A 21778-nucleotide genomic window follows, 5' to 3' on the forward strand; every position below is an offset into this window, starting at 1 on the left:
TTTAGGTTCAATTGCATTATTTACTATCATCAGTATAATCACTAGTATAGGTTTAGGTGCCACTGCTGTGATTGAAAATATTAATAGTAAGCGTAAAATTATTGACTTAGAGGAAGAGTCGCGAATTGCTATGAAAAATATACATCAATTAAAATTAAATGATAAAATAGGTAAASAGATTTTTGAACAATATAATAACTTATTACATAATATATCAAGTGATGTAATTGAACTGAAAAATGACGTTTTATTTCTCAAAGAGATAACACCAAAAGCTATGAGAGCTATGAGTCTATTGATAACAAGATTACATTATACTAAAACACAAATGACAGAAATTGCCAGAGATTTTAAAAATAATAAAATAAATTATAAATTATTAGATTTATTTAATTATACAGTAAATTGCACTGAATCTTGCCCTCAAGATTTTTGGCAACCATTAAATTGTTATCATGATGAATTAAGACAATTAGTTATTATACGGTATCAAATGAAAATAATTGATACAAAAATGCATGTTATGACTGCCGATAGTTTTGATTTAATACAAAAAGTCAATGATAATAATGTTGAAAAATTATGTCATTCAATATATGTCGGACCTAAAAACATATTGTTTAATGAGATAACAAAATGTGTAAAACCATTGAGAGGTAATAGCATAGATAATGTAAATTTAATATTAGTTCCCAGAGAATCTGAATGTAATATTAGTACTAATTATTTTGATAACAATAAATACTGGAAACGAGGTCAATGTGATGATAAAAATAATTTTGATATTATGGATATCATACAAGTTAAACAAGCATTAAATTATAATTATGTATACTGTAACACATTGAATATTACATTATTTAATCGCGAAATTATGTGCCCACCGGAACCGTTTGTCATACCGGCAAACGAATCATTTAAAATAAGTGATTATATATATGAATCTCAAACATTAAATTTGCATACAGAGCTACACTTTGTACCGATTTAGTCATATACTATCAATCATGTGATTGATCCATACATGAGACAAACTATTAATAATAATTATTTTGCTAAATTAAATGAAAGTATTAACAAAATAAATAGTTATGACACAGTAGATAGTTATTTACACAGTACTACAGGTACTCACATTTTCATAAATTTTATATTATTTATAATTATAATTTGTATGATTATTGCTATTTTATATGTGGTTTTTAGATATAAAAACTCTGATACTAATAATACTTGCAGTTATGTTAATCATACAAATGATATTGATTTACATTCAATTCAATGTACCAGTAATGAGACACAAACAGTAACTAAACTATCTAATAAACCTGAAAATAAAATTGTTGTAACTTTTGACAAATAAACAGTTATTTTATTTTACTAATTATATTTAAGTTTGTTGTATTAGATGGCTAATTATACTAAACATACTACTGATTATAAACGAAAAATTAAACTAAAGATAATACATGAGCGCATTGATACACTGTATGCTACTGCAAACAATCTGTTGGCAACTATTCATCAATCATCGGATACAACCAATTCTGATGATACCGTTAACTGGGTTTCAAAACTTGAAGTTATTGAACAAACATTAAAAATGATGACAACTATGTATGGCCAACAACAGTATCAACAAACTATTGCTACCGACGTTCAATTGGACACTAAATGTGATAACACTTTAACGACAACCAATTATATGCCATTAACGTCACTACAACAACAACATCCTAATTATAATCAATACAACAATTATGACTATTATAACTATTATTATTAGTTATTTGAATATTTTGTGAATTGATTTATAATGTAAATCAATTGAAAACTTATTGAATATTTATAAGTAAAACTTATTTTGCAACTTTATATTTTTGATAATTTTGATGTTTTATAATTATATGACATATTATAGTTTTGTAACTTTATTTTGAATTCAAATGGGTATTTGAATTGAGAGAGAGAGGATTATGTCATGATTTGAATTATTATTATTATATTTTGTTTGAAACTATATGTTTGAATTGTATTTAAGTATATTGTGTTGAATATACATGTATTTGATGTATTGGCTGAAAGAGATATCTTTGAGTAGCCAATGGGCAACAAAAATAGTTTTAAGATTTTATGACCCGACTGTCAACAGTGAGAAACTGTTGTGAGTTTATGGGCACCGATAGTACAGTTGGAGAGCACAGTCACTCTTGGATTGGCGACCAAACTGTATAGTTGTATACCATTTGTATCAATAGATGACAAATCTATTGACTATTACTTTTCAATATATCCAACCAATAAACATATTTTATTAAAACTAAAATATAGTTAATTATTAAGTGACTTCAATAAAGTACCTAGTTCACATAATAATATCCTGACAAATAATAAACAAAACCTAACAGTAATGTATAATAAATTTTATTATTTTAGCTTTAACTGTATACTAAACTATTGCTGAATGAAATGCTTTTAAAAAATTATTCACAAAATGCAATTATATCCTAATTTATAGTTTAAACATTATTTGAAGGTTTATAAATTGATACATTTTATAATTATTATAATTATTGTATTAATTATTTAAAATTAATTTCAAGAAATTCAAAAATAGCTTTATTGATAATACAATATATTTATGTTCATAATGTATGAATTATACATTTAAGTTTATTTATTAAATTAAAAATTAAATACATATTATATAAATTTATATGTTTAAACAAAATTTTTAAATACATCTATCATTTTTAATAAAAAAAATTATTATTATTATCTGATTATTGTAACTTATAATTTACTGTATATAAAATCACAGTTACAAAAATAATTTTAGTTTATAACTTAAAAATGAGTCGATATGTGATTAATTTGTTTTTAAATTATATGTTTATTTTAAATCAAATAAAAACAAGATATAAAAATAAGAATCTTTTACTTGTATTTATATAATATATTTAATGATTTTATTATTTTTGTTAAGAAATTTTAAAAATTAGTACAAATTTTCCATTTTTCGGTAGATATACATACAGTAAAATATAACTATTTAAATACTATACATATATTATACTTATATATTAAAAGCCACATAATTTTAATTGATATATTACAAGTCAGAGTAAACAAAAATTTTAAGTATTTTTAGACACTGATAGACTTTTGACATAAATATTAGTAAAATATTGCCTGCTTTTGGTTTGGTATAAATCATATTTATTATTATTATTATTATTATTATTATTATTACAATGAATAGAAACTTATACAGAATTTACTGTTTAAATATAATTTTATATTTATTCAAAATATGTAAATATATATTGATTATTTTTTTTAATTATTAATTATGTTTAATTTAATTAAGTTCGCTATTATTTGTTTCTAAAATATCGATTTTATCAATAAACTAAAAATAAAGTTATTTTATTTGAATGAAATACTCAATATACTAAAACAATATAAAAATTAATTATTTTTTAATAATATATATCAAATCATTTATATAATTAACACAATATAACTGCAATGAGTCAAATGTTAAGCGCATTATCAAACATTTGCCAAAAAACATAATAAAACTGATTTTTGTGTGAAAATAATACAGTATTTTTCATATACTTTTGATGTTTATTGAGTTTTTTGGAGACCACTTACTATGTGATACAGTTGTATAAATCAAATTAAAATTTCTTTTATAAATTAAAGAATATGTCTTTTTCGGCATTTTTCACATCAATTGTCTGGATTTTAGTATTATTTTTAGTGGCGATTCCCATCGGTTTCTTGATGTCAACTATTTATATATTTTTACAACCATTTCAATCGTGTGGTCTCTTAACCAAAACCATGCAATTTCTACTCGACTATTGTATTGGATTACCCGTCAAATGTGCAGAAAATGCAAGAAATAAAAAATCATTAATTTAATTATCATTAATATTATTAATTATGTATTATCTACTGTATAAGTTGTAATAATAATAATAATAATAATAATTGTGTCGCTAAAGTGTTAATATATAAGTTACATATATACACAACATATATAATATAACATTTAAGTGTTGGCGTAAAAAGTTGTGAAATTTGTTTTTCTTTTTTGACAAATATATGATTATCAACAGCTACTTAACAAATATGTTTTTTCTGACAAATTTATTGATATTTTGATTATAAACTTTATGTGAAAAAATATACCAAACAAACAAAATAATTATATTTTAGATAACAAACAATTTTACTAATTATTAAAGTATATAAAACATTTGTTTATATAAATATATATTTGTTAAATTGTTGTTATCTAATACTTGTTACTATCTCACAAAAAAAAAGTTTTTATCAAGTTATCAAAATTAATAAAAAATTAATTTATAATTTAGTAAATTTAGACCTTAAGTCAAATCAAGTATAACAGTGATATATGCTCTGATTAGGTGTTAATTGAAATCCAAGTAAAACTCCTAATATTTCAAATTAACTATCTTTACGATAATATAACGATATAGCTGTATATACAGTACAGTATAAATAAAGCTAATATTAGACGTTTGTCCTCTAATCCCAAAATAGATGTGTAGCACAACATTAAACATCACAACAAAATTTATTTTTTATGCAAACAATCTAACTGTAAGAAAGTGAGAGTTAATATATCGTTTAGAAAAAAATTCGCATTTTTTTCATTGCAAACGATTTTTACTTATTTTATAAATATGTGGCACTAAATCAGTTAATCTTAACAATTGTTACGACTATCACACACCAAACACATGCCATACAAATCCCTCATCTCTTTTTTTTTCTCTCTCTCTGTATTTATTGCAACCAAAAAACATTTTACACAAAATTTCAACTTTTAAATACACACTTTTCTAATATTATTGTCAAGTCATCACAATATTAATTAGTAGTATTTTTTGTGAAGAAAGGCTTTGAAAATAATATAATTTATTTGTATGTTTTGTTACAAAAACTATGTGAAACAGTGATGTGGAAAGTGTGGGCACCAGTCCTATTGGAATCTACTGCTTCCAGGTATTGAAAAAAATGTCACATAAAGATTACATTAATGAATACATTAATTAATGGGTATTTATCAATTAAATCTCATTTTTATATATTATATATTCTAATAATACTATTATAGTTTAATTAATCAAAATGTTTAGAAAAACTAACACATATTTTTATAGTTTTTATTTATAATTTACATTAAATTTTTGTTTGTTTGTTAATTACGAGGTTCTAGTTTTTATGAATTATATATTTTATTAGTATTTATTTATATATAAAATACTTTTGTTTTCTATAAAAAAAAGATTACTAATAATAATATGTAATATAATTTCAAAGAACCCAAACACTGGGCGCAAACCCAGAACTCTATGACAGAAGAAATCCATTTCATATGCCAACCCATCAGCCGGTATCACATAACTCGACCGGCATATCATCGACAGTAGTGAATCAGTCATCGCCATTAACCCAATGTATTTGGACATTTGTATGGTTGGCAATCATCATCTTTTTAGGCTTTCCAATAGGTTTCATCTCATGTCAACTCTATGTCTTATTGTCACCGATTAGTGTATTTATAACATGTTTTCAAGTAATAACTGATTTTCTACTAAGACTGGCGCACATGCCTTTAGGTTGCGCTCATAATATGGTTTTGGCAAAGCCTTTAATATCACTTTGAATTTTTAATTTAAATCAATTTATTTAAATAACTCAATTGTTTTTTCTTTCTATGAAAAAAATATATATATTTATAAATAATAACTTAAAATTTATTATTGTTTCAATTATACTACTACTACTGTACAGTAATTAAAATAATTGAAATTTTCCAATAATTACATTAATTTTTTTAAAACAGCAAAAAGTCATTAAAGTTTTATTTAAATCTCTAAAGTTAGTGTATTCAAAATAATGCATCATTTAAATAATTCAGAAAATAAAGTAATAAATTAATCTAAAAATAAATATAATAGCATTTAAAATAAACTTAAAATTTAAATTATTAATATTTTGTAAAAATTATTAATTAAAATGGATAGTTTTTTGTTTGTTTTTTAGAAATCATTAAAATTCATGTAAACATTGCTTATTATATAAATAGGACCAAATTTTTGTTAAAAGTTTGTAAATAATTATTTATGTTATTTGATTTTTAAAAAATCTTATGACAGTGTGTTATGTCATATCTATAAAAATAATTAGATTTAATATTTTGAGTTTTTTGTGTAATTTAAAAATAAATATTTAATAATATTACTATTAAATAATATTCATTTACAGTATTTATAAATAAATTTATAGCTATTAATTTTACTTTATTAAAAATATTTCACATTACAATATATATATATATATATATTTAATCGTAATTTTTATGAATTTAATCGTAATTAAAATTTATTAGATTTTTAAGCGAACCTTTTGATTAATAAATTATTTTTTTTAAATATATAATTTTCCAAAAAATACTTGTTTATCGGTATTATAATTATATTTTATTATAAATATCAAACATAATGACTAAAAGTGTACAAAAATAATAATAAATGTTTATAAAAGTAAATTATTTTAAATTATTAATAATATTAACAATAGTTTAATTAATAGTCCAATTCATTATAATCGTTATTATTATATGAATGGGTGACAAAACTGGCGGAAACTTTGATACTTTTGAATCCGTCGACGTCTCGCAACTCATTTGACATAAATTTGGCACTAATTGTCCGCTCGCCCGATGTTTTCGGCACCAATCGGAACGTTGCACGAGCTTCGGTATCGGGAAATATTGGCCTATAGTACCATAAATTAAAGTATTATGTATTATATTATAAAAATAATAATTGTTATATATATTTAAAAATTTACGTTTTCAATGGATATCGTAATCTATTTGAATAATCGGGACCTTCTATAGTGAATACACCTATTAAATAAATAATTCACATTTTTTAGTTGTCGTAATAGTTATAACAATAAAATTATTGTTACATATTTGCACACAAAAAAATAACATTCAGTCTAACTAGTATTTTGTATATACAGTAATATATATCATACAATATATATATATATATAATTCATACCATTTGTCAAGGATTTTGGCAAAGGATTCCTGAAAAAGACATTACATGTGAAAGGCTTTCCTTGAATAATGTCACCAATTGTCTCAATCTTGATATCAGGCATTCGTAATCTAAAGTCATCCATAGCGTAGTACTGTATTTATATATAATAAAAATTTCAGTTATTTAAAAAAACTAATTTTTGGTTTTGATTTTTTCATAATGTCATGAAAATACAAACTTGAAAGTCAGTTTCGAGAACATTAGCCATAACTGTGATATTGAAGATACTTTGATCCAACAAATGTTTTTCATATTCACTATATGTGACCACAATTATGAGCTCTTCTTCTAATTAATTATAAAAATGTTTTTAATATATATATATATATATATATATATTATACAATAGTTTAACAAACCTGTTTGTGGTCCGACTTGTAATTCTTGTCTATCTTTTTTGACGATAGATCGGGTGACACCAGTATATGATGTACTTCTGATGCCAACAATTGCATTAACAGTATAGACTTTATTACTTTTATTATACATTTTTAAGCGCACCTTTTTGATTATAAATTATCAACAAAAAAATTAAAATAAAATTTTATAATAATATTAATAAACTAAATAATATATAGTTATTAAATGACTGAACTGTAAAGGGTTGTCCAATGACCACATCGTCAATGAGAGAGAACTCGAAGCGAATGTCTTCAAACTTTTCGTTGAGATAATATCTGGAGTATTGGTTTCGAGCCATTCTTAAAGCCCTAATCATTGTCTCCCTTTCCTCAGCGCTCTTCTCTTTGTGCTTATAGTTGTCAGTGATGTCTACCCGAGTGTTCCTCAGAATAGCTTTTGTTGATATTTTGATACCAATTCTGTTGTAGCAAACAATTTACAAATTTATTATTAATTACTATTTTTTTGAAACAATTATTGAAAAAATAGTATTCATACGAATCAGTATAATGTGTTAGAAATTTGACGGGTTGTTTGTGTCCGAAGTACAACCAATAGACTTCATCGGCGTTGACTTCCGAGTATACAAACTTTGCATCATATGGTCGCTCGACTTCTCCTTTTTTCACTGACACCACACTTGTTGGACCACATCTGTACAGTCCATCTGATGGCTCCTGAGGTGTTGAGTCTGTAAAACATTATTATTGTTGAAATTGTTTCTTAAAAATATATAACAATTTAAAATTATAATTTGGTTTTAAATATATATATATATATATATATATATACCGATAACATTCCATCCATCGTAAGCACCGGACATCGATAGGTCAGGCCGTTTGATCCAAACCTCATCCCATGAATGAAAGTTCCAAATAGAGTCTGTATTAAGACTTTTGATTGGTTCTCCTTCTTCATCGAAAAATCTGTCAACAGTTATACTGCTGTGTGTGTCGTGAGCTGATTGATAACATGTGATGACACGACATGGTATGCCAATAGCCCGACAAACTAATTATGAATTAACAAAATTATATTTTGTATTTGTATTTTAAAAGCTTATCAATAATTTAATTGGTAACTAACCAGTAGCACAAACACCCGAAAATACCCAGCACTGGCCATATTTGACGGGCCGTTTGTTTTTATAAAACTGTGACAATATTGCTTGACTACCGTGCCAATCTGTAGGTGCTGTACCTCCTCTGAAATCTTCCTTCCAGTTTCCCACAACTATACCATTATCATCAACACTGTTGACAATGGCCGAAATATGTCGACACACTTTAACCGGATCACCTCTAATATAATTTAAATTTATAATATGATAATTTATATTTTATTTTTAAAATAAAATTATGTTTACTATAAGTATTATATGTATATACCTGTCAACGACATTAAGTCTTCCCACTTTTGACAGTGCATACAGACTGGCCTCTAAAACCAAATCGTCAAACTATTTCAGTTATAAATATAAAAATAATATTAAAGTAATAATTATTATTTATTATTATTAATTAATTAAATACACTAATTATTTACTAATATTAATAAATTTTAAATACCTGTATTAATATTGTTATTATAATTTTGTTTACATGTACTTTTTTAATGAAATATTTTTACTTATAAAAATAATTATTTGCATATTTGCACTGTATATTAAATATTAAATTATTATAGTTATAATTTTTATCAACTATATCCATATAAGCTATTTAACATACCTGTGCAAAATGCCAAGGCGTTGGCTTCAATAGCTCATGAGTTCCCCTCCAAATTATACCACTTTCGCTTAAAACATATTCTTCTCTGGCATCCCTGTCCTTTAAAAATACCGAATCTCCTAAAAATGTCAATTAAAATAAATTAACAAATAATAGTAATTTCATAGACATTATCAATAATTTTACAAACTTTTATTCCACGGATTGAATAATATATAAAATGATTCAATGACTGGATTTGGCAGAAAAACTTCATGTCTTAATGACTTTGTTTCAACACTCAGATTATATTCGCCAATAATGGCTGAAGAAGATGAAGATATCTCTATTGAAACATTAAATCCTTCGACTTTTATTATACGTGCGATCCATTCATCTTCTAAAACAATGGACAGATTGGATGTATTTCGGTCGTCAAACACAGGAACTACTATTTGGGTTTCTTTAGTAAACTCTCCTCTCTTGGCATCTGATGTTTCAAAGAAAACATGAAATTTTTTAACACATAGTAATACAGTAAAGCATTTATTATTAAAATATTTTTTTTTGACAATACCTTTAACAGTAAACACAAGATTTATTACATCATTTAATCGGTTGTATTGTCGTTGAAATGTAAACTTTAATTCAAAGAGTGAACCTCTTCTGATAACTAGTCGTTGATTATAATCTCTTTTAGTGACCGAATATTTTTCAGTCCTGTGTTCCCAACTATTGCTTTCAATTAAAAAATCTGTTTTACGTAATACTAAAGCATCTGACTCTGTGAACAAAAAAAATATATAAATAATTAATTAATTAACTTTTTGAAAGCGTTATAAAATAAAATTTAAACTGATATACATTATAAATAATAATATTATTGTCGTATTCACAATTCAATATTATCATTGAAAATTGATTTTTAAAAAGTTTTAGAATTATAGTTACAATATTTATAACTTATTTAAACATTTATAAACATTTAAAATAATTTTTGAAAAATTAAATTTATAAACTTAATTATTACACTAAAAATTTAATTTTTAAAAACTCCGAAAGCTTACTTATCTCGGGAACGACTCTATTATCAAATCCGTATCTACTGGGAGGTGGGAACCTGACCCGAGTAGGTCTAAGCCAAGCAAAACAATTACCCATTCGATCGCATCTAATTCGGCCGATTCTGTAGCGATTCCTACTAAACATCTGGGGATTTACACACACAAAACAATTACAATAATTTTTTGCCTTACAATAACAATAAATGATATGCAATAAAAAGGACAAATCAGCTAAAAGTTAAGCACCTGTTGTTGGATTCAAATGCTAAACTATACACTCAACACACACACTATACACTATCGATGCCAGGGCTAAGCGGTTAGGACTGGCACGACATTTAAGTTATAAAAATGTTAAGTTTTTATTTTTTAATTGATTTACACTATTGTAAAGGCCTTCATCTCTTTTTTGCATTATATAGATTGGGCCGTAATATTAGAAACTGTTTGTATATAACATATTTTCCACAATAATAATAATGAAAGAAATAAACGGAATATATAATCAAGAATTTAAGGTTTTTTTCAATGAATTAAATGCTGCCATTCATTGACTATTAGTAGGCGTCAGTAGAGGTGGGATGTTATATATCATATATATTATAGTAGATAGCATTTATCATAATTATTCACTATTTGTATTAACTATTAAAAACTAATAAAAACAATAAAAAATAATTGTCATTTTTTCACAAAAAATGTTTTTTATAAATATATACAGCATATATATATATATATATATATATATATATATATATATGCCTATATAATTAGTAACAAATATAGTAAAGTATACAACAAATATACTGTACAATACAGGTTTTAAAAATATATTCCATAATAAACTAAAAAATAATATTATATTATATTATAAGCTTAATATTTATAATAAACAAATATTATACTTGTATATAAAAATATGTATTTTTATCCATTAAATGGCCATTACATATATTAGTTAAAATATATATAATTGATTACTATGTAAAATAGTTGCCATTCTTATAAATTATTTCAAAAATCAATAATACAAATATTTCTTTAATAATACCTAATATAGCAAACTTAATAATTAATGGATTGCCTAATAATTAATATGTAAATAACTAAATGATTGATAAGTTAGTTAAACAAATTTTACTTTTAATGACTAAATATAATTTAAGTCCAAATTCTATGGGTATTAAAACTTTAATTATTAATTTTTTTTAAAGAGTTTAACATAAGTATAATTTTTAATTATATCAATTAATAGTACAAAATTACTTTCTTTCTATTATTGGCCATACTTTATAAATTATATTTTTTATTACAATTTATTAAAATGGTTAGTATTTGCTGAACTCAATTACTGTTGTTGTTTTCCTTTAAAATATTTTATAAAATACATTTTAATGATTTTATTATTTATTAATTTCTTATCATTTAGTTACTGTAAATTGTTTATAATTCTATTGATAAGTACAATATATTTATATTTTTAAAAATAAAAACTATTGTGATATTGATTATCCATATTTGGTAAATCATAATCATTACTACTTTTGTGAATATTTATTATATTCATATGAATAAAGTACAGCCCATTATTGTTTTTAGTATACATAAACTTTTTTTTATTAAAAAAATTATTATAATAATAATCATTCAAAAATTGATATTACCAAAATATAGTATAAAATATCTTATAAGATTTATAATAAACTTTTATTAAAAACATCATACAAGTTAATAATATAAAATTTAAAACTATCACTATTTATATACTGTAGAATCGATATAATAGTATTTTTATATCGTATACTTTATATTTTATTTTTAAGATTTTTTAAAAACTCAATTTAATTGTCAATCATTATCACAATTAATAATTTTTAAAAAAAATATTGCACATAATCACACCATCTGTTAGCTAAATATAAAAATACTAAAACTTTTAACTTTAAATAAGAGTACAGGGGTGAGTGTTATCATAAGGAATACACTTAGGTTTACGTTTGCGATTTCCTTAAGTTAAGTATAGAGTAGCGTTACTACAAAATGTTTTGCTTTACGCAAACGTAACTCTTTTTTGTAGTGATAATAATACAGTGTTTTATTAAATTTATAAGTATAAATATTTTAAACTATAAAATAAACATTACTATCAATGTTAAAGTATAGCTAAAGTTGGGTTAAAGCTATCCTAACTTTACACCTAACTCTAGCACTAACTTGTTTTCTTAACACACTTTTCACCTAAAAACCAGTTTTGTATACTTAAGTCCTCTCCTAACTTACCCGTAAACCTAACTTGCTAAAATGTTTAATAACACAGGATTTCACTTAAGTGAGGAGTTAAGTGCACGCAAGTTACGAATCTTAGTTGATAACACGCCGCCCAGAATATTTGTGAGGGGAATAATTTTTGAATATTTAAATCATTTTAAAAATATGATTTAAATATTTTATAGTTAAAATTCATTCATTCATATATATATATATATATAAATTTCATTGTCATGTAAATAATCAACTTTTTTTCCTACAGTATATTGTATAATAAAAAACAATAGTATAATAACAATAGAAAGTAATAATTTTAAAATTATGTATATAGATTAAATTATATTTTAAATTTTAAACTATATATTATTTTTAAATGTATCTCGAAGTTCATGATTAGAAAAAAGTTAGATTAAACAAAATATTTATATATTTACAGAAAAAACAACAAAAAATTTAATTATTCAATGGTTTGATTGTAATTTAATGTATTTTTAAAAATGCATTTCATAAACATTACAATCGTGAGTTTGCCTATTAAATTGATACATTGTACTTTTCATAAATAGATAATAATAATAATAATAATAATCAAATAATAGGCAAATATACTGTAGAGTGAGATATTGTATAATACATTGTAATAATAATAATAATAATATTAAATAATAATAGCATTAATGTTGTGTTGAATACTAATCTCTGGAAACGATTTTTTCTCTCAACTAATCTATGCATTGACTGTGAATGTGATTCACGTTTTGTTGTTATGTTTTGCAAAACTCACGTGTGATTCGTGAGTGCGATATATAATAGTTGTATACTGTAGTGAAAAAACATATGGAAAAGTACAATCTCTAAGCAATTGTTATAACTTATAATGCATTAGAAAAGTATTATTTTAGTCAACAAATATTTTTAACAACATTTGAATGTAACGTTTGGTTCATTGAAATCATGAAAAGTCGTGAATATTAGACATTTGATAGACTTATTCACACAACACATGAATATACTGTTGTTGTTGTCTATTGAATAGGTTTTTGTGGTCAACACATGAAACACATGAACACTTGTCACGACCTCCGCAGCCAAAAGAATAGGTGTTTTTAAGCCATCAAATCTCCAGAGATGTTCACATCGTATAAGAGTCTTATCCAAGAAGGAGACACTCTTGTGGTTTATTTGAGTCCGCAAAACATATACCCGATTCGTGTCCAAAAAGGACAAGTGTTTCAAACAAAATACGGAGCTCTAAGACATGACGACATCGTTGGTAAACAATACGGTTGTGTCCACAAGTGTTCAAAAGGATACGTCCATATACTTCACATAACACCGGAGTTATGGACACTAACTCTTCCGCACAGAACACAGATATTATACACAACTGACATCAGTTTTATTGTCAGTCAATTGGATCTAAAGCCGGGAAGTGTTGTTTGCGAGGCCGGCACTGGCAGCGGGTCGCTGTCGCACGCTATTGGCCGTACTATTGCACCCAATGGCCAACTAATTACTTACGATTTTCACGAAGAACGAGCATCACTGGCGAGGAATGAGTTCGCTGACCACGGATTAAGTGATATAATATGTGCCGAACATCGAGATGTGTGTACCGATGGTTTTGGATTTAACAATCATTTTGATGCCCTCTTTCTGGATCTACCCCATCCATGGGAGGCCATCAAAGCGGCTAAAGAAGCTCTCAAAACAAATGGTATGTATTTTTGTTTTAGACATAAAATTTTTATTTAGTATATAATTCGTTTCATTTGTTTTTTTTTTTGGTCATGAATTTTATTATATTTAATTTATGAAAATAATAATAACAATTAAAAACAAATAATTTATGTTATGTCATAACTAATCTATTAATATAGTTTGATTTACTTAATAATCTTTTTATTTTCATATATTATAATTCAAAATTAAATTTAGTTATAACTTATGATACAGTTTTGTTGTTGAATAGTTTGTCTCAGAGGTGGCAATAGTCTAACCTTTTATTTTAAGTTTTAGTTATAGCAATTTGAGCGCTATTTTTGGATCAATTATATATATATTATATAAGTTATATACCTGTATAGTGCTTAAAAATTTGTTAGCATTTACTATAGCACTGGTGGATAACCCTAATATTACGTAACAACAACAAAAACTGGACACAATTATCTAACAAAATGTGATTATAATTTGTTTGCAAATAACATTATCTAAATGATGGTAAACGATAGCTAACCTCCCCCGGGGGGGAATCAATCGCTAGTTGTTTTGCATTTTATATTGTTATATAAAACTATTGAATACTTCAAATCGTGTATCAAATGAATAATTTGATTAATTATAAATCTATAGATATATTTACAAGTATTACTTGTTAACACCAAATTTCCTAATTTTTTGTTTTATTGCATTAATTATGTTGTAAAATAATTTTCGTTTGATATTTAATATACATATAATATAATGTTGTGGGAATATGATTAAATTTTTTGTAAATAATAATAAAATAATAATACGTTTAATAGATAAAAAACTTTAATTAGACTGAGAAACAATTACTTCGTAACTAATATGCTGTAAATAATTTTGAAATGAGATTTTTCCTTACATTAAATAAAATTATTTATTTTTTTATTAAATGTTTTTTTTTGCAAAAAATTTGGATAAATTATAAATATATAATTATCACAAAACTCTAATCTCTGTAAAACCATTATATTATGTTTAATATAATTCCCAGTTATTATCTATTGTGTGTGTGATTATAGCATTATACAGATATTTAATAATATGAATATTTGTGAACCATTTATCTTTTATTGATGCTATGCGTAGGCTTTTTGTGAATAATCTGATAGAAATCTGATGAAAAATAAAGACAACCAAATGATTAAATTATTATGTCAACCGTTTTTTGTTTGTTTGTTGATTATTATGATATTTCATTGATAAAATATTTTTTATTATTATAAAAGCTACTAATGATTATCTAGTAGACCAATGTTATGTTTTTTTGTTATGATATTAATTTTATATCATAATTATCTAACTTTACTATACTATAATAGTAAAATTGCTATGTGTGTAGGTTTTAATGTATGTAAAAATATTTTTTGAATTTAAAAAAAAAGTTATTTATGGTTATATGTATTCTCTGATATATAAGTTTTTAAGAATTAATATCTTAATGAAAGCTAATCTTTATTGTTTGTTGTAATAAGTTTGTTATATTGATTATATCATGAATATAATTTTAATAATTATATTTAATGAATTAGATTTGTGTAAAGTCTAACTTTACTATAAAGATTATCTAAATAAATATTTATAAATATTTACAAATTAAAAATATAATAATTATTATTGTAAAATTGTTTTAATCATGAACAAATAGTAAATTTATGCTATATGTTTTATTTTAAATCGCGGTTTGGTTAGATTTAAAATTGATATATATATATATATATATATATATCTATTATATATATATATATATATATATATCTATTATATATCTATTAAAATTAATGATTTTGGTTTATTATTTCGGTTATTGTAAAATGATATTTGGTTCCGAAAACTTTAGTACAAAAAAATATTACACATATATATATATATAGAAATTAATTGTCATTTTGTATCAATGTTGTGGTAAAAAGACACTTAAATTATTTATCAGTTTATTATTTTCAAATAAGTAAAAGTATTATATTTAGTTATACCATTTCTAATTATAATTTATAGATTTTTAACATGTAAATATTATTTAAATTGCAATTTGAAAAGTTTAATGTGTTTTAAATTACTATTATATATATTTAATAGCTATATTGATTGTAGGTTGATTAATTTTAAATGGTTTATATTACATTATTAAAATTGACAATTATATAGTGCATTATTTTAATTATATTTGATTGAACTTATTTTTTATATTTTTTTCATAAGACAAAGAATAATAATTATATATTTTTAAATATATTTGTTTAATAATTATTTTTAATTGTTTGTAGTAATTGTTAAAGTTAATTTTTAAAGATACTAGGTTACAATATTTAAAAATATATATATCATTGATTAGAAATTAAATATGATTATCAGTCATTATATAGTTTCAATTATATTTAAAAAGTTATATTTAGTATTATTTTAATAGTTTTAGTGTTTCACGATTTTTTGATTTATTTAATGTTTTTGTAATTTTTTTCAAATAATATAATTTGAAAATATTATTTGAGTTTTTTTCGGTTTAAAGGAAGTAATGGCCGAAAGGTTTGGATTCAATTGAATATCATTCGTGATTTGCACCGTTTATTATTAGCATTTTATATATGATATATAAATGTTTAATATTATATATGGATTATTATTACATGCTTTGTTGCCATAAAAAACTATTACTTATATGTTTTATATTATTTCTTAGTTTTTTTTATTATAAATGAATTTAAATGAAAATTTTGAAAAAATATTATTGCTGTATACGAAATGAATTAACACTTATTATTATAATATTATGAATGTATATTAAATAATGAAGTTAAGTATATATATATAGTTTTTTTTGTTTAGATTGATTATTTTATTTTGTTTATTTCATTTTTCACTCATTGTGTATAATTTATGTAAAATTTTTAGATAATTCAATATGTATAATGATAAATATGTAGAAATCTATATATACATTAATACATATTGTTTATGATGTACTACAATGTAATTGTTGTATATTATGGCAATAATTCATTATATTGTATATAGTATGCTATGTTTAGCATTAATTTTAGTGATGCATCTAATGGTTATCTGTAATACATCTGAACGTTATAAGACATGATAGAAGTTTTGTTTTGTGAAAATCATTTAGAAAATAGCTTTTAGTAGTAGTTATGTTGTGTTGTATTGTATAGAGAGAGATGTGTAACATATTGTTGTATGTGATGTAAAATATACAATATATAACATATACGATGATAACAGTATATATAAATAGAGTATATATATAATATAAGGAGTCGTGAGAGACAAACGATCAAATAATGCTGATATAGTACGCTATTATTTGAGTCAAAGCTCAACCAAAGTCGTGACCCATTGTGGCCGTCCCACAGACCACGACAAGGATCATACCTATGCTCCACCAGTTAACTACATTTACATATATTACACACACACACACACAGTCAAACCGCTTGTAAGATGTATATGTTATACACATGTATCTCATAAGTTTGTACTATACTTACATATACATATATAAATGTACAGTATATACACGTATATATATTTGAGCTTAAAATTGCATAATGAGGTTAAACATAAAACTTTTAGATAACTTTTTAAAATAAGAATAATTTGGTATATATATATATATATAATATTAATAATAAAATAAAAAACATTTTATTTTTAACTCATGTTTTCTACTATCTTAATTATTAAGCATAAGTTATCTCAATGATTGCGAGTATATTTTTAGTAAATTTTTGTTTGTTGGTTATAATTTATAAACTAACCATTATTATTAAATGTTTTTTTTCTACTGCAAGCATTTTTCTCAAAAAAAATAAATATTGTTTTTCTATATTTTTAATGTTAGTTCAGTCAATGCATTGAATACCAACGACAACAACAAAAAAGTTTGTAATTCAAATTCAAGTACTCTAAAAAACAGTATTTTTATGAGTTAATACCGTTTTGTATTGTATATAAATATATCACATTATAACCAATTATATACTGTATATATAGTATATTGTTTTGTCTATACAATAACAATCATATTTATCGGGTCAAACTGTTTGCCCTTAACATTGCGTTGGCTTTTTGTTTTGTTTTTTAGTTTACAAATAATTGACAAAATTTAGTGTAATTTACAGAAACTCTAACAAAAAAATAAACGTTAAATTATAGCCAAAAAAACTTATGTCTTTCGAGAGGATAATTGTTAGGAAAGGATAACATAATTGGCTCATAAATATAAATAGCAGTCTTCTAAATGCTAATCAGTTTTGTTTTTATTTTGTTTTTGTGAAGACAAATCACTCATAGCTCACTATCACTTGTTGTTATTTTTTGTAAATTGTTATAATTGTTATAAATGTTTTTTATAAACACAACTTTCATTTATTATACGTTTCCGGCAAACATTTGAAATACTGTTTCTTTCAAAAAATAAGAAGTAGTGGTCCTCTCAGTAGTAATAGTGTRTTGGCTAGTGTTGGGACAAATTGAACCTTTTATTTTTTCTTCTGTAGATCCAACATAGCCGACACCCCCACCGGGTGACCCCACATATTAAATAGCGACCTTGGTATGTATATATATATATATATATATATATATATATGTGTGTGTGTGTGTGTGTGTGTGTGTGTGTGGATGAATTGAAATATAGCTAGATATTAGTGAAAAATGTATATTATTGTGAAAGAGATACACTGTTTTGTAAATATACATTAAAATGATTGTATATCAGGTACAATGTATTATGTTATATGTATGTATAGTGTTATAGTATGTATGGATGTTATGTTTGATTGCATGTGCGAACCAGGATCTGGCAAAAGTGACCCCAACTAAGCAATTTTGCTTATATACTATATATATATAAAGATACCGTATATATGTATAATACTATAAATATATATATATATATTGACTAAAGGCATAAATAGCCCGAAGGCAGAGCTAAATTGAAAGCAATATTTATATGTTTGTGCAAAAAGGATCGTTTGCTTTCAACTAAATCAACTAATATTAACTATCATATAAACACTCAATTCAATCGCAACATTTATAAACAAAATGTTTCACTTTGTAATTCACTTTTCATCGATACATTCAACTTAATTATTATAAACATTTTAATATTATAGAAATGCATTTTTAAATATATTTGAATATCACATTTTAATAATAAGTTTAAATTTCATCATTTAATTGACACACAAATATATTACTATTGAATTAGTCTAATCTAATTAATAGATTGATACCATAATGTTTTTTTGTGAATGATTATATACTATACAATATTAATATATATTTACTATTATATTTACTTTTGTATATATTTAATTCAATAAAAAACTCGCTAAAAAATTTAGCTAATTATAATGTCATGCATGTATGTTGTGGTTAAGCTATTAAGTTATTTATGATGTGATGCGACAACTTATTTGACACGTTTTTTTTAAATAGCGATTTAACATTAAGATAAACCCCCACAAATAGCAGCACCGTTAGCGCAATGATAATAATTTATTGATTGTTTGTTTATTTGACTGTTTTTTAAATATTTTGTATGACTGCTGCACAGGTGGTCGCATATGCTGTTTCTCTCCGTGTATGGAACAGGTGGGCAAGACATGTACCGCACTAACCGACAACCACTTTGTCGACATCGACACCTACGAGTGCCTCCTCAGGCCCTATGAAGTCAAGTCACACTCATTGCCTATATATCAGTTTACCAACAAACAGGTGCTTATTTATATTTATCAGCTCTCAATCGGAATCGACTAAATTAATTGACTGTTTATTTTATCCTCCAATCAATTTGTTAGGAAAATTGTCAACAAATTGATTGCATGAGTGAATCCATTGACGATGAGGTGACAAATGATGACAAATCAGCCAAAAAGTTGCGAACAGAAAGTGATAATAAGCCCGAAGTTGACGATAACAGCGACAATGTTGAGACCAAATCCAGTGATTATATGGTCACATATTTGCCAAACCAGAGTACAGGACATACAGGCTTTCTGACAGTTGCCGTTATATATGATTAAAAAATTAATTTTTTAATGATTTTATTTTAATAAATTTGACAAACAAACTGATTTTATGTAAATTTATTTGATTTATTTTTAAATAATAATAATAATAATAATTTACATCAAAATGATTGAACAATTAATGGCACAAATAAAGTGTTTATAGAATTGTTAATATCATTAAATTATAATAATAATAAAAAAGTTCTTACAAAATATGTTTTTAAAAACTTAATTTTTAAAAATATCACAATTTTCAGTTTTGTATAGTTATAGTTAAAAATTTCAAATTTCATATAATGATGTGTTGTTAATATTTTTTATAGAAAAAAATAGTAACAAAATCTTATATAATAAAAAAATTATTGTCATTGAAAAGTGAGAGAAATTATGTAATTTTACAGAAATTTTCATATATTGTTTGGCATTTTTCTTATCAATAGTTTAAACATAAACACAGTTTGCTATTCCTTATGTGGGGAGAGGTATTGAAAACAACAACAGTTTCGGCACTTTTTCTATGCAAACCTTTTTGATATTTTCCTGATATCAATAATATTGCAAAAGTTTTGGTATATAAAAAATACGAGACATAAGAGAGCACAATATGGTTAAAGAGATCCGGGAATGTAAAGGCACTTATTGTCATAATAATAATAATAATAATATTTATAATAATAATAATAATGAGAATACGGAACGAAATGTAATCATAATATTAATGTTTGCTAATAATGTGATACTTATTTTATTTGTTGAATAGTTATATAATTTTCGGACGACATTAGATAGAAATTGAGTTCATTGGCACTAATGACCGACAATAGCGTATATAATCACTAAATGTTTAGATAAATATATTATTTTTTATATATGTAACGGCTCTCAATGTCTATTACAAGAATTTTTCTATGAAATATATTTAATTTGATTTAATTATTATGAATATATATATATATATATATAATAATAGTTTGTTATATAATAAGTCAAAGTCGTTGGATATGTGTTGGCACTGTCTCGACGTCAACCTTACGGATAACTAAGTGGATTGAGAGTGAGTGAGTGAATGAGAGAGAGAGAGAGAGAGAGAGAGAGAGAGAGAGAGAGAGCCCTCAGTAATAGACCAGAAAATATGTATTATATTAATATATGATGTTTTACGACACTCTTGTGAATTGCCTTAAGCTTTATTTATAGATTAACGAATAATAGAGAAAATTTGGAAAATTAAAGTTTACTATAACTTAAACGCCTTTTTGATGAAAAAATATCGAAAAAAATTGTTTTCTTATATATATAAAGACAGAAAAAACTAATAATTTGCAAAATATATAGTAAAAACTTGGAATATATTGTCGACGAATATAATTATAACCCATAATAATGTTACA

At 24.0% G+C, this 21778-nt stretch overlaps 2 protein-coding genes across 2 annotated transcripts; one reads left to right on the top strand and one right to left on the bottom strand.

Moving 5' to 3' along the window:
• Positions 1 to 6204: 6204 nt before the first annotated feature.
• LOC128952893 (annulin-like) lies at positions 6205 to 10624 on the bottom strand. The gene is made up of 16 exons (XM_054298352.1): positions 10582 to 10624; positions 10339 to 10480; positions 9849 to 10055; positions 9483 to 9761; positions 9293 to 9411; positions 8951 to 9021; positions 8649 to 8863; positions 8352 to 8573; positions 8058 to 8250; positions 7753 to 7978; positions 7517 to 7658; positions 7336 to 7445; positions 7116 to 7248; positions 6898 to 6955; positions 6683 to 6822; positions 6205 to 6215 (listed from the first exon to the last, which is right to left on the bottom strand). The coding sequence occupies exons 2-16, from the start codon at positions 10478 to 10480 to the stop codon at positions 6205 to 6207; spliced, it is 2268 nt and encodes a 755-aa protein (XP_054154327.1). The 5' UTR covers positions 10582 to 10624.
• A 2854-nt stretch (positions 10625 to 13478) lies between these two features.
• On the top strand, positions 13479 to 20399 carry LOC128952716 (tRNA (adenine(58)-N(1))-methyltransferase catalytic subunit TRMT61A-like). Its single transcript, XM_054298152.1, has 3 exons — positions 13479 to 14320; positions 19928 to 20091; positions 20175 to 20399. Exons 1-3 carry the CDS (start codon positions 13732 to 13734, stop codon positions 20397 to 20399), a joined length of 978 nt encoding a protein of 325 aa, XP_054154127.1. The 5' UTR covers positions 13479 to 13731.
• The last annotated feature ends 1379 nt before the right edge of the window (positions 20400 to 21778 follow it).

This window comes from Oppia nitens, unplaced genomic scaffold (genome assembly GCF_028296485.1).
Source record: "Oppia nitens isolate AA-2021 unplaced genomic scaffold, nextdenovo-longstitch-racon4-pilon3 scaffold1_pilon_pilon_pilon, whole genome shotgun sequence".
Lineage (NCBI taxonomy): Eukaryota > Metazoa > Arthropoda > Arachnida > Sarcoptiformes > Oppiidae > Oppia > Oppia nitens.

What these genes read in the sequence shown, in the direction of transcription:
- LOC128952893 (XM_054298352.1), bottom strand. Translation starts at nt 10,480, where the DNA reads ATGTTTAGTAGGAATCGCTACAGAATCGGCCGAATTAGATGCGATCGA. An exon ending in TCTTGTGTTTACTGTTAAAG is followed by an intron (nt 9,762 to 9,848) that starts GTATTGTCAAAA and finishes TTGAAACATCAG; the next exon opens with ATGCCAAGAGAGGAGAGTTT. An exon ending in TTACGATATCCATTGAAAAC is followed by an intron (nt 6,823 to 6,897) that starts GTAAATTTTTAA and finishes ATGGTACTATAG; the next exon opens with GCCAATATTTCCCGATACCG.
- LOC128952716 (XM_054298152.1), top strand. Translation starts at nt 13,732, where the DNA reads ATGTTCACATCGTATAAGAGTCTTATCCAAGAAGGAGACACTCTTGTG. An exon ending in AGAAGCTCTCAAAACAAATG is followed by an intron (nt 14,321 to 19,927) that starts GTATGTATTTTT and finishes ACTGCTGCACAG; the next exon opens with GTGGTCGCATATGCTGTTTC. An exon ending in ATCAGTTTACCAACAAACAG is followed by an intron (nt 20,092 to 20,174) that starts GTGCTTATTTAT and finishes TCAATTTGTTAG; the next exon opens with GAAAATTGTCAACAAATTGA.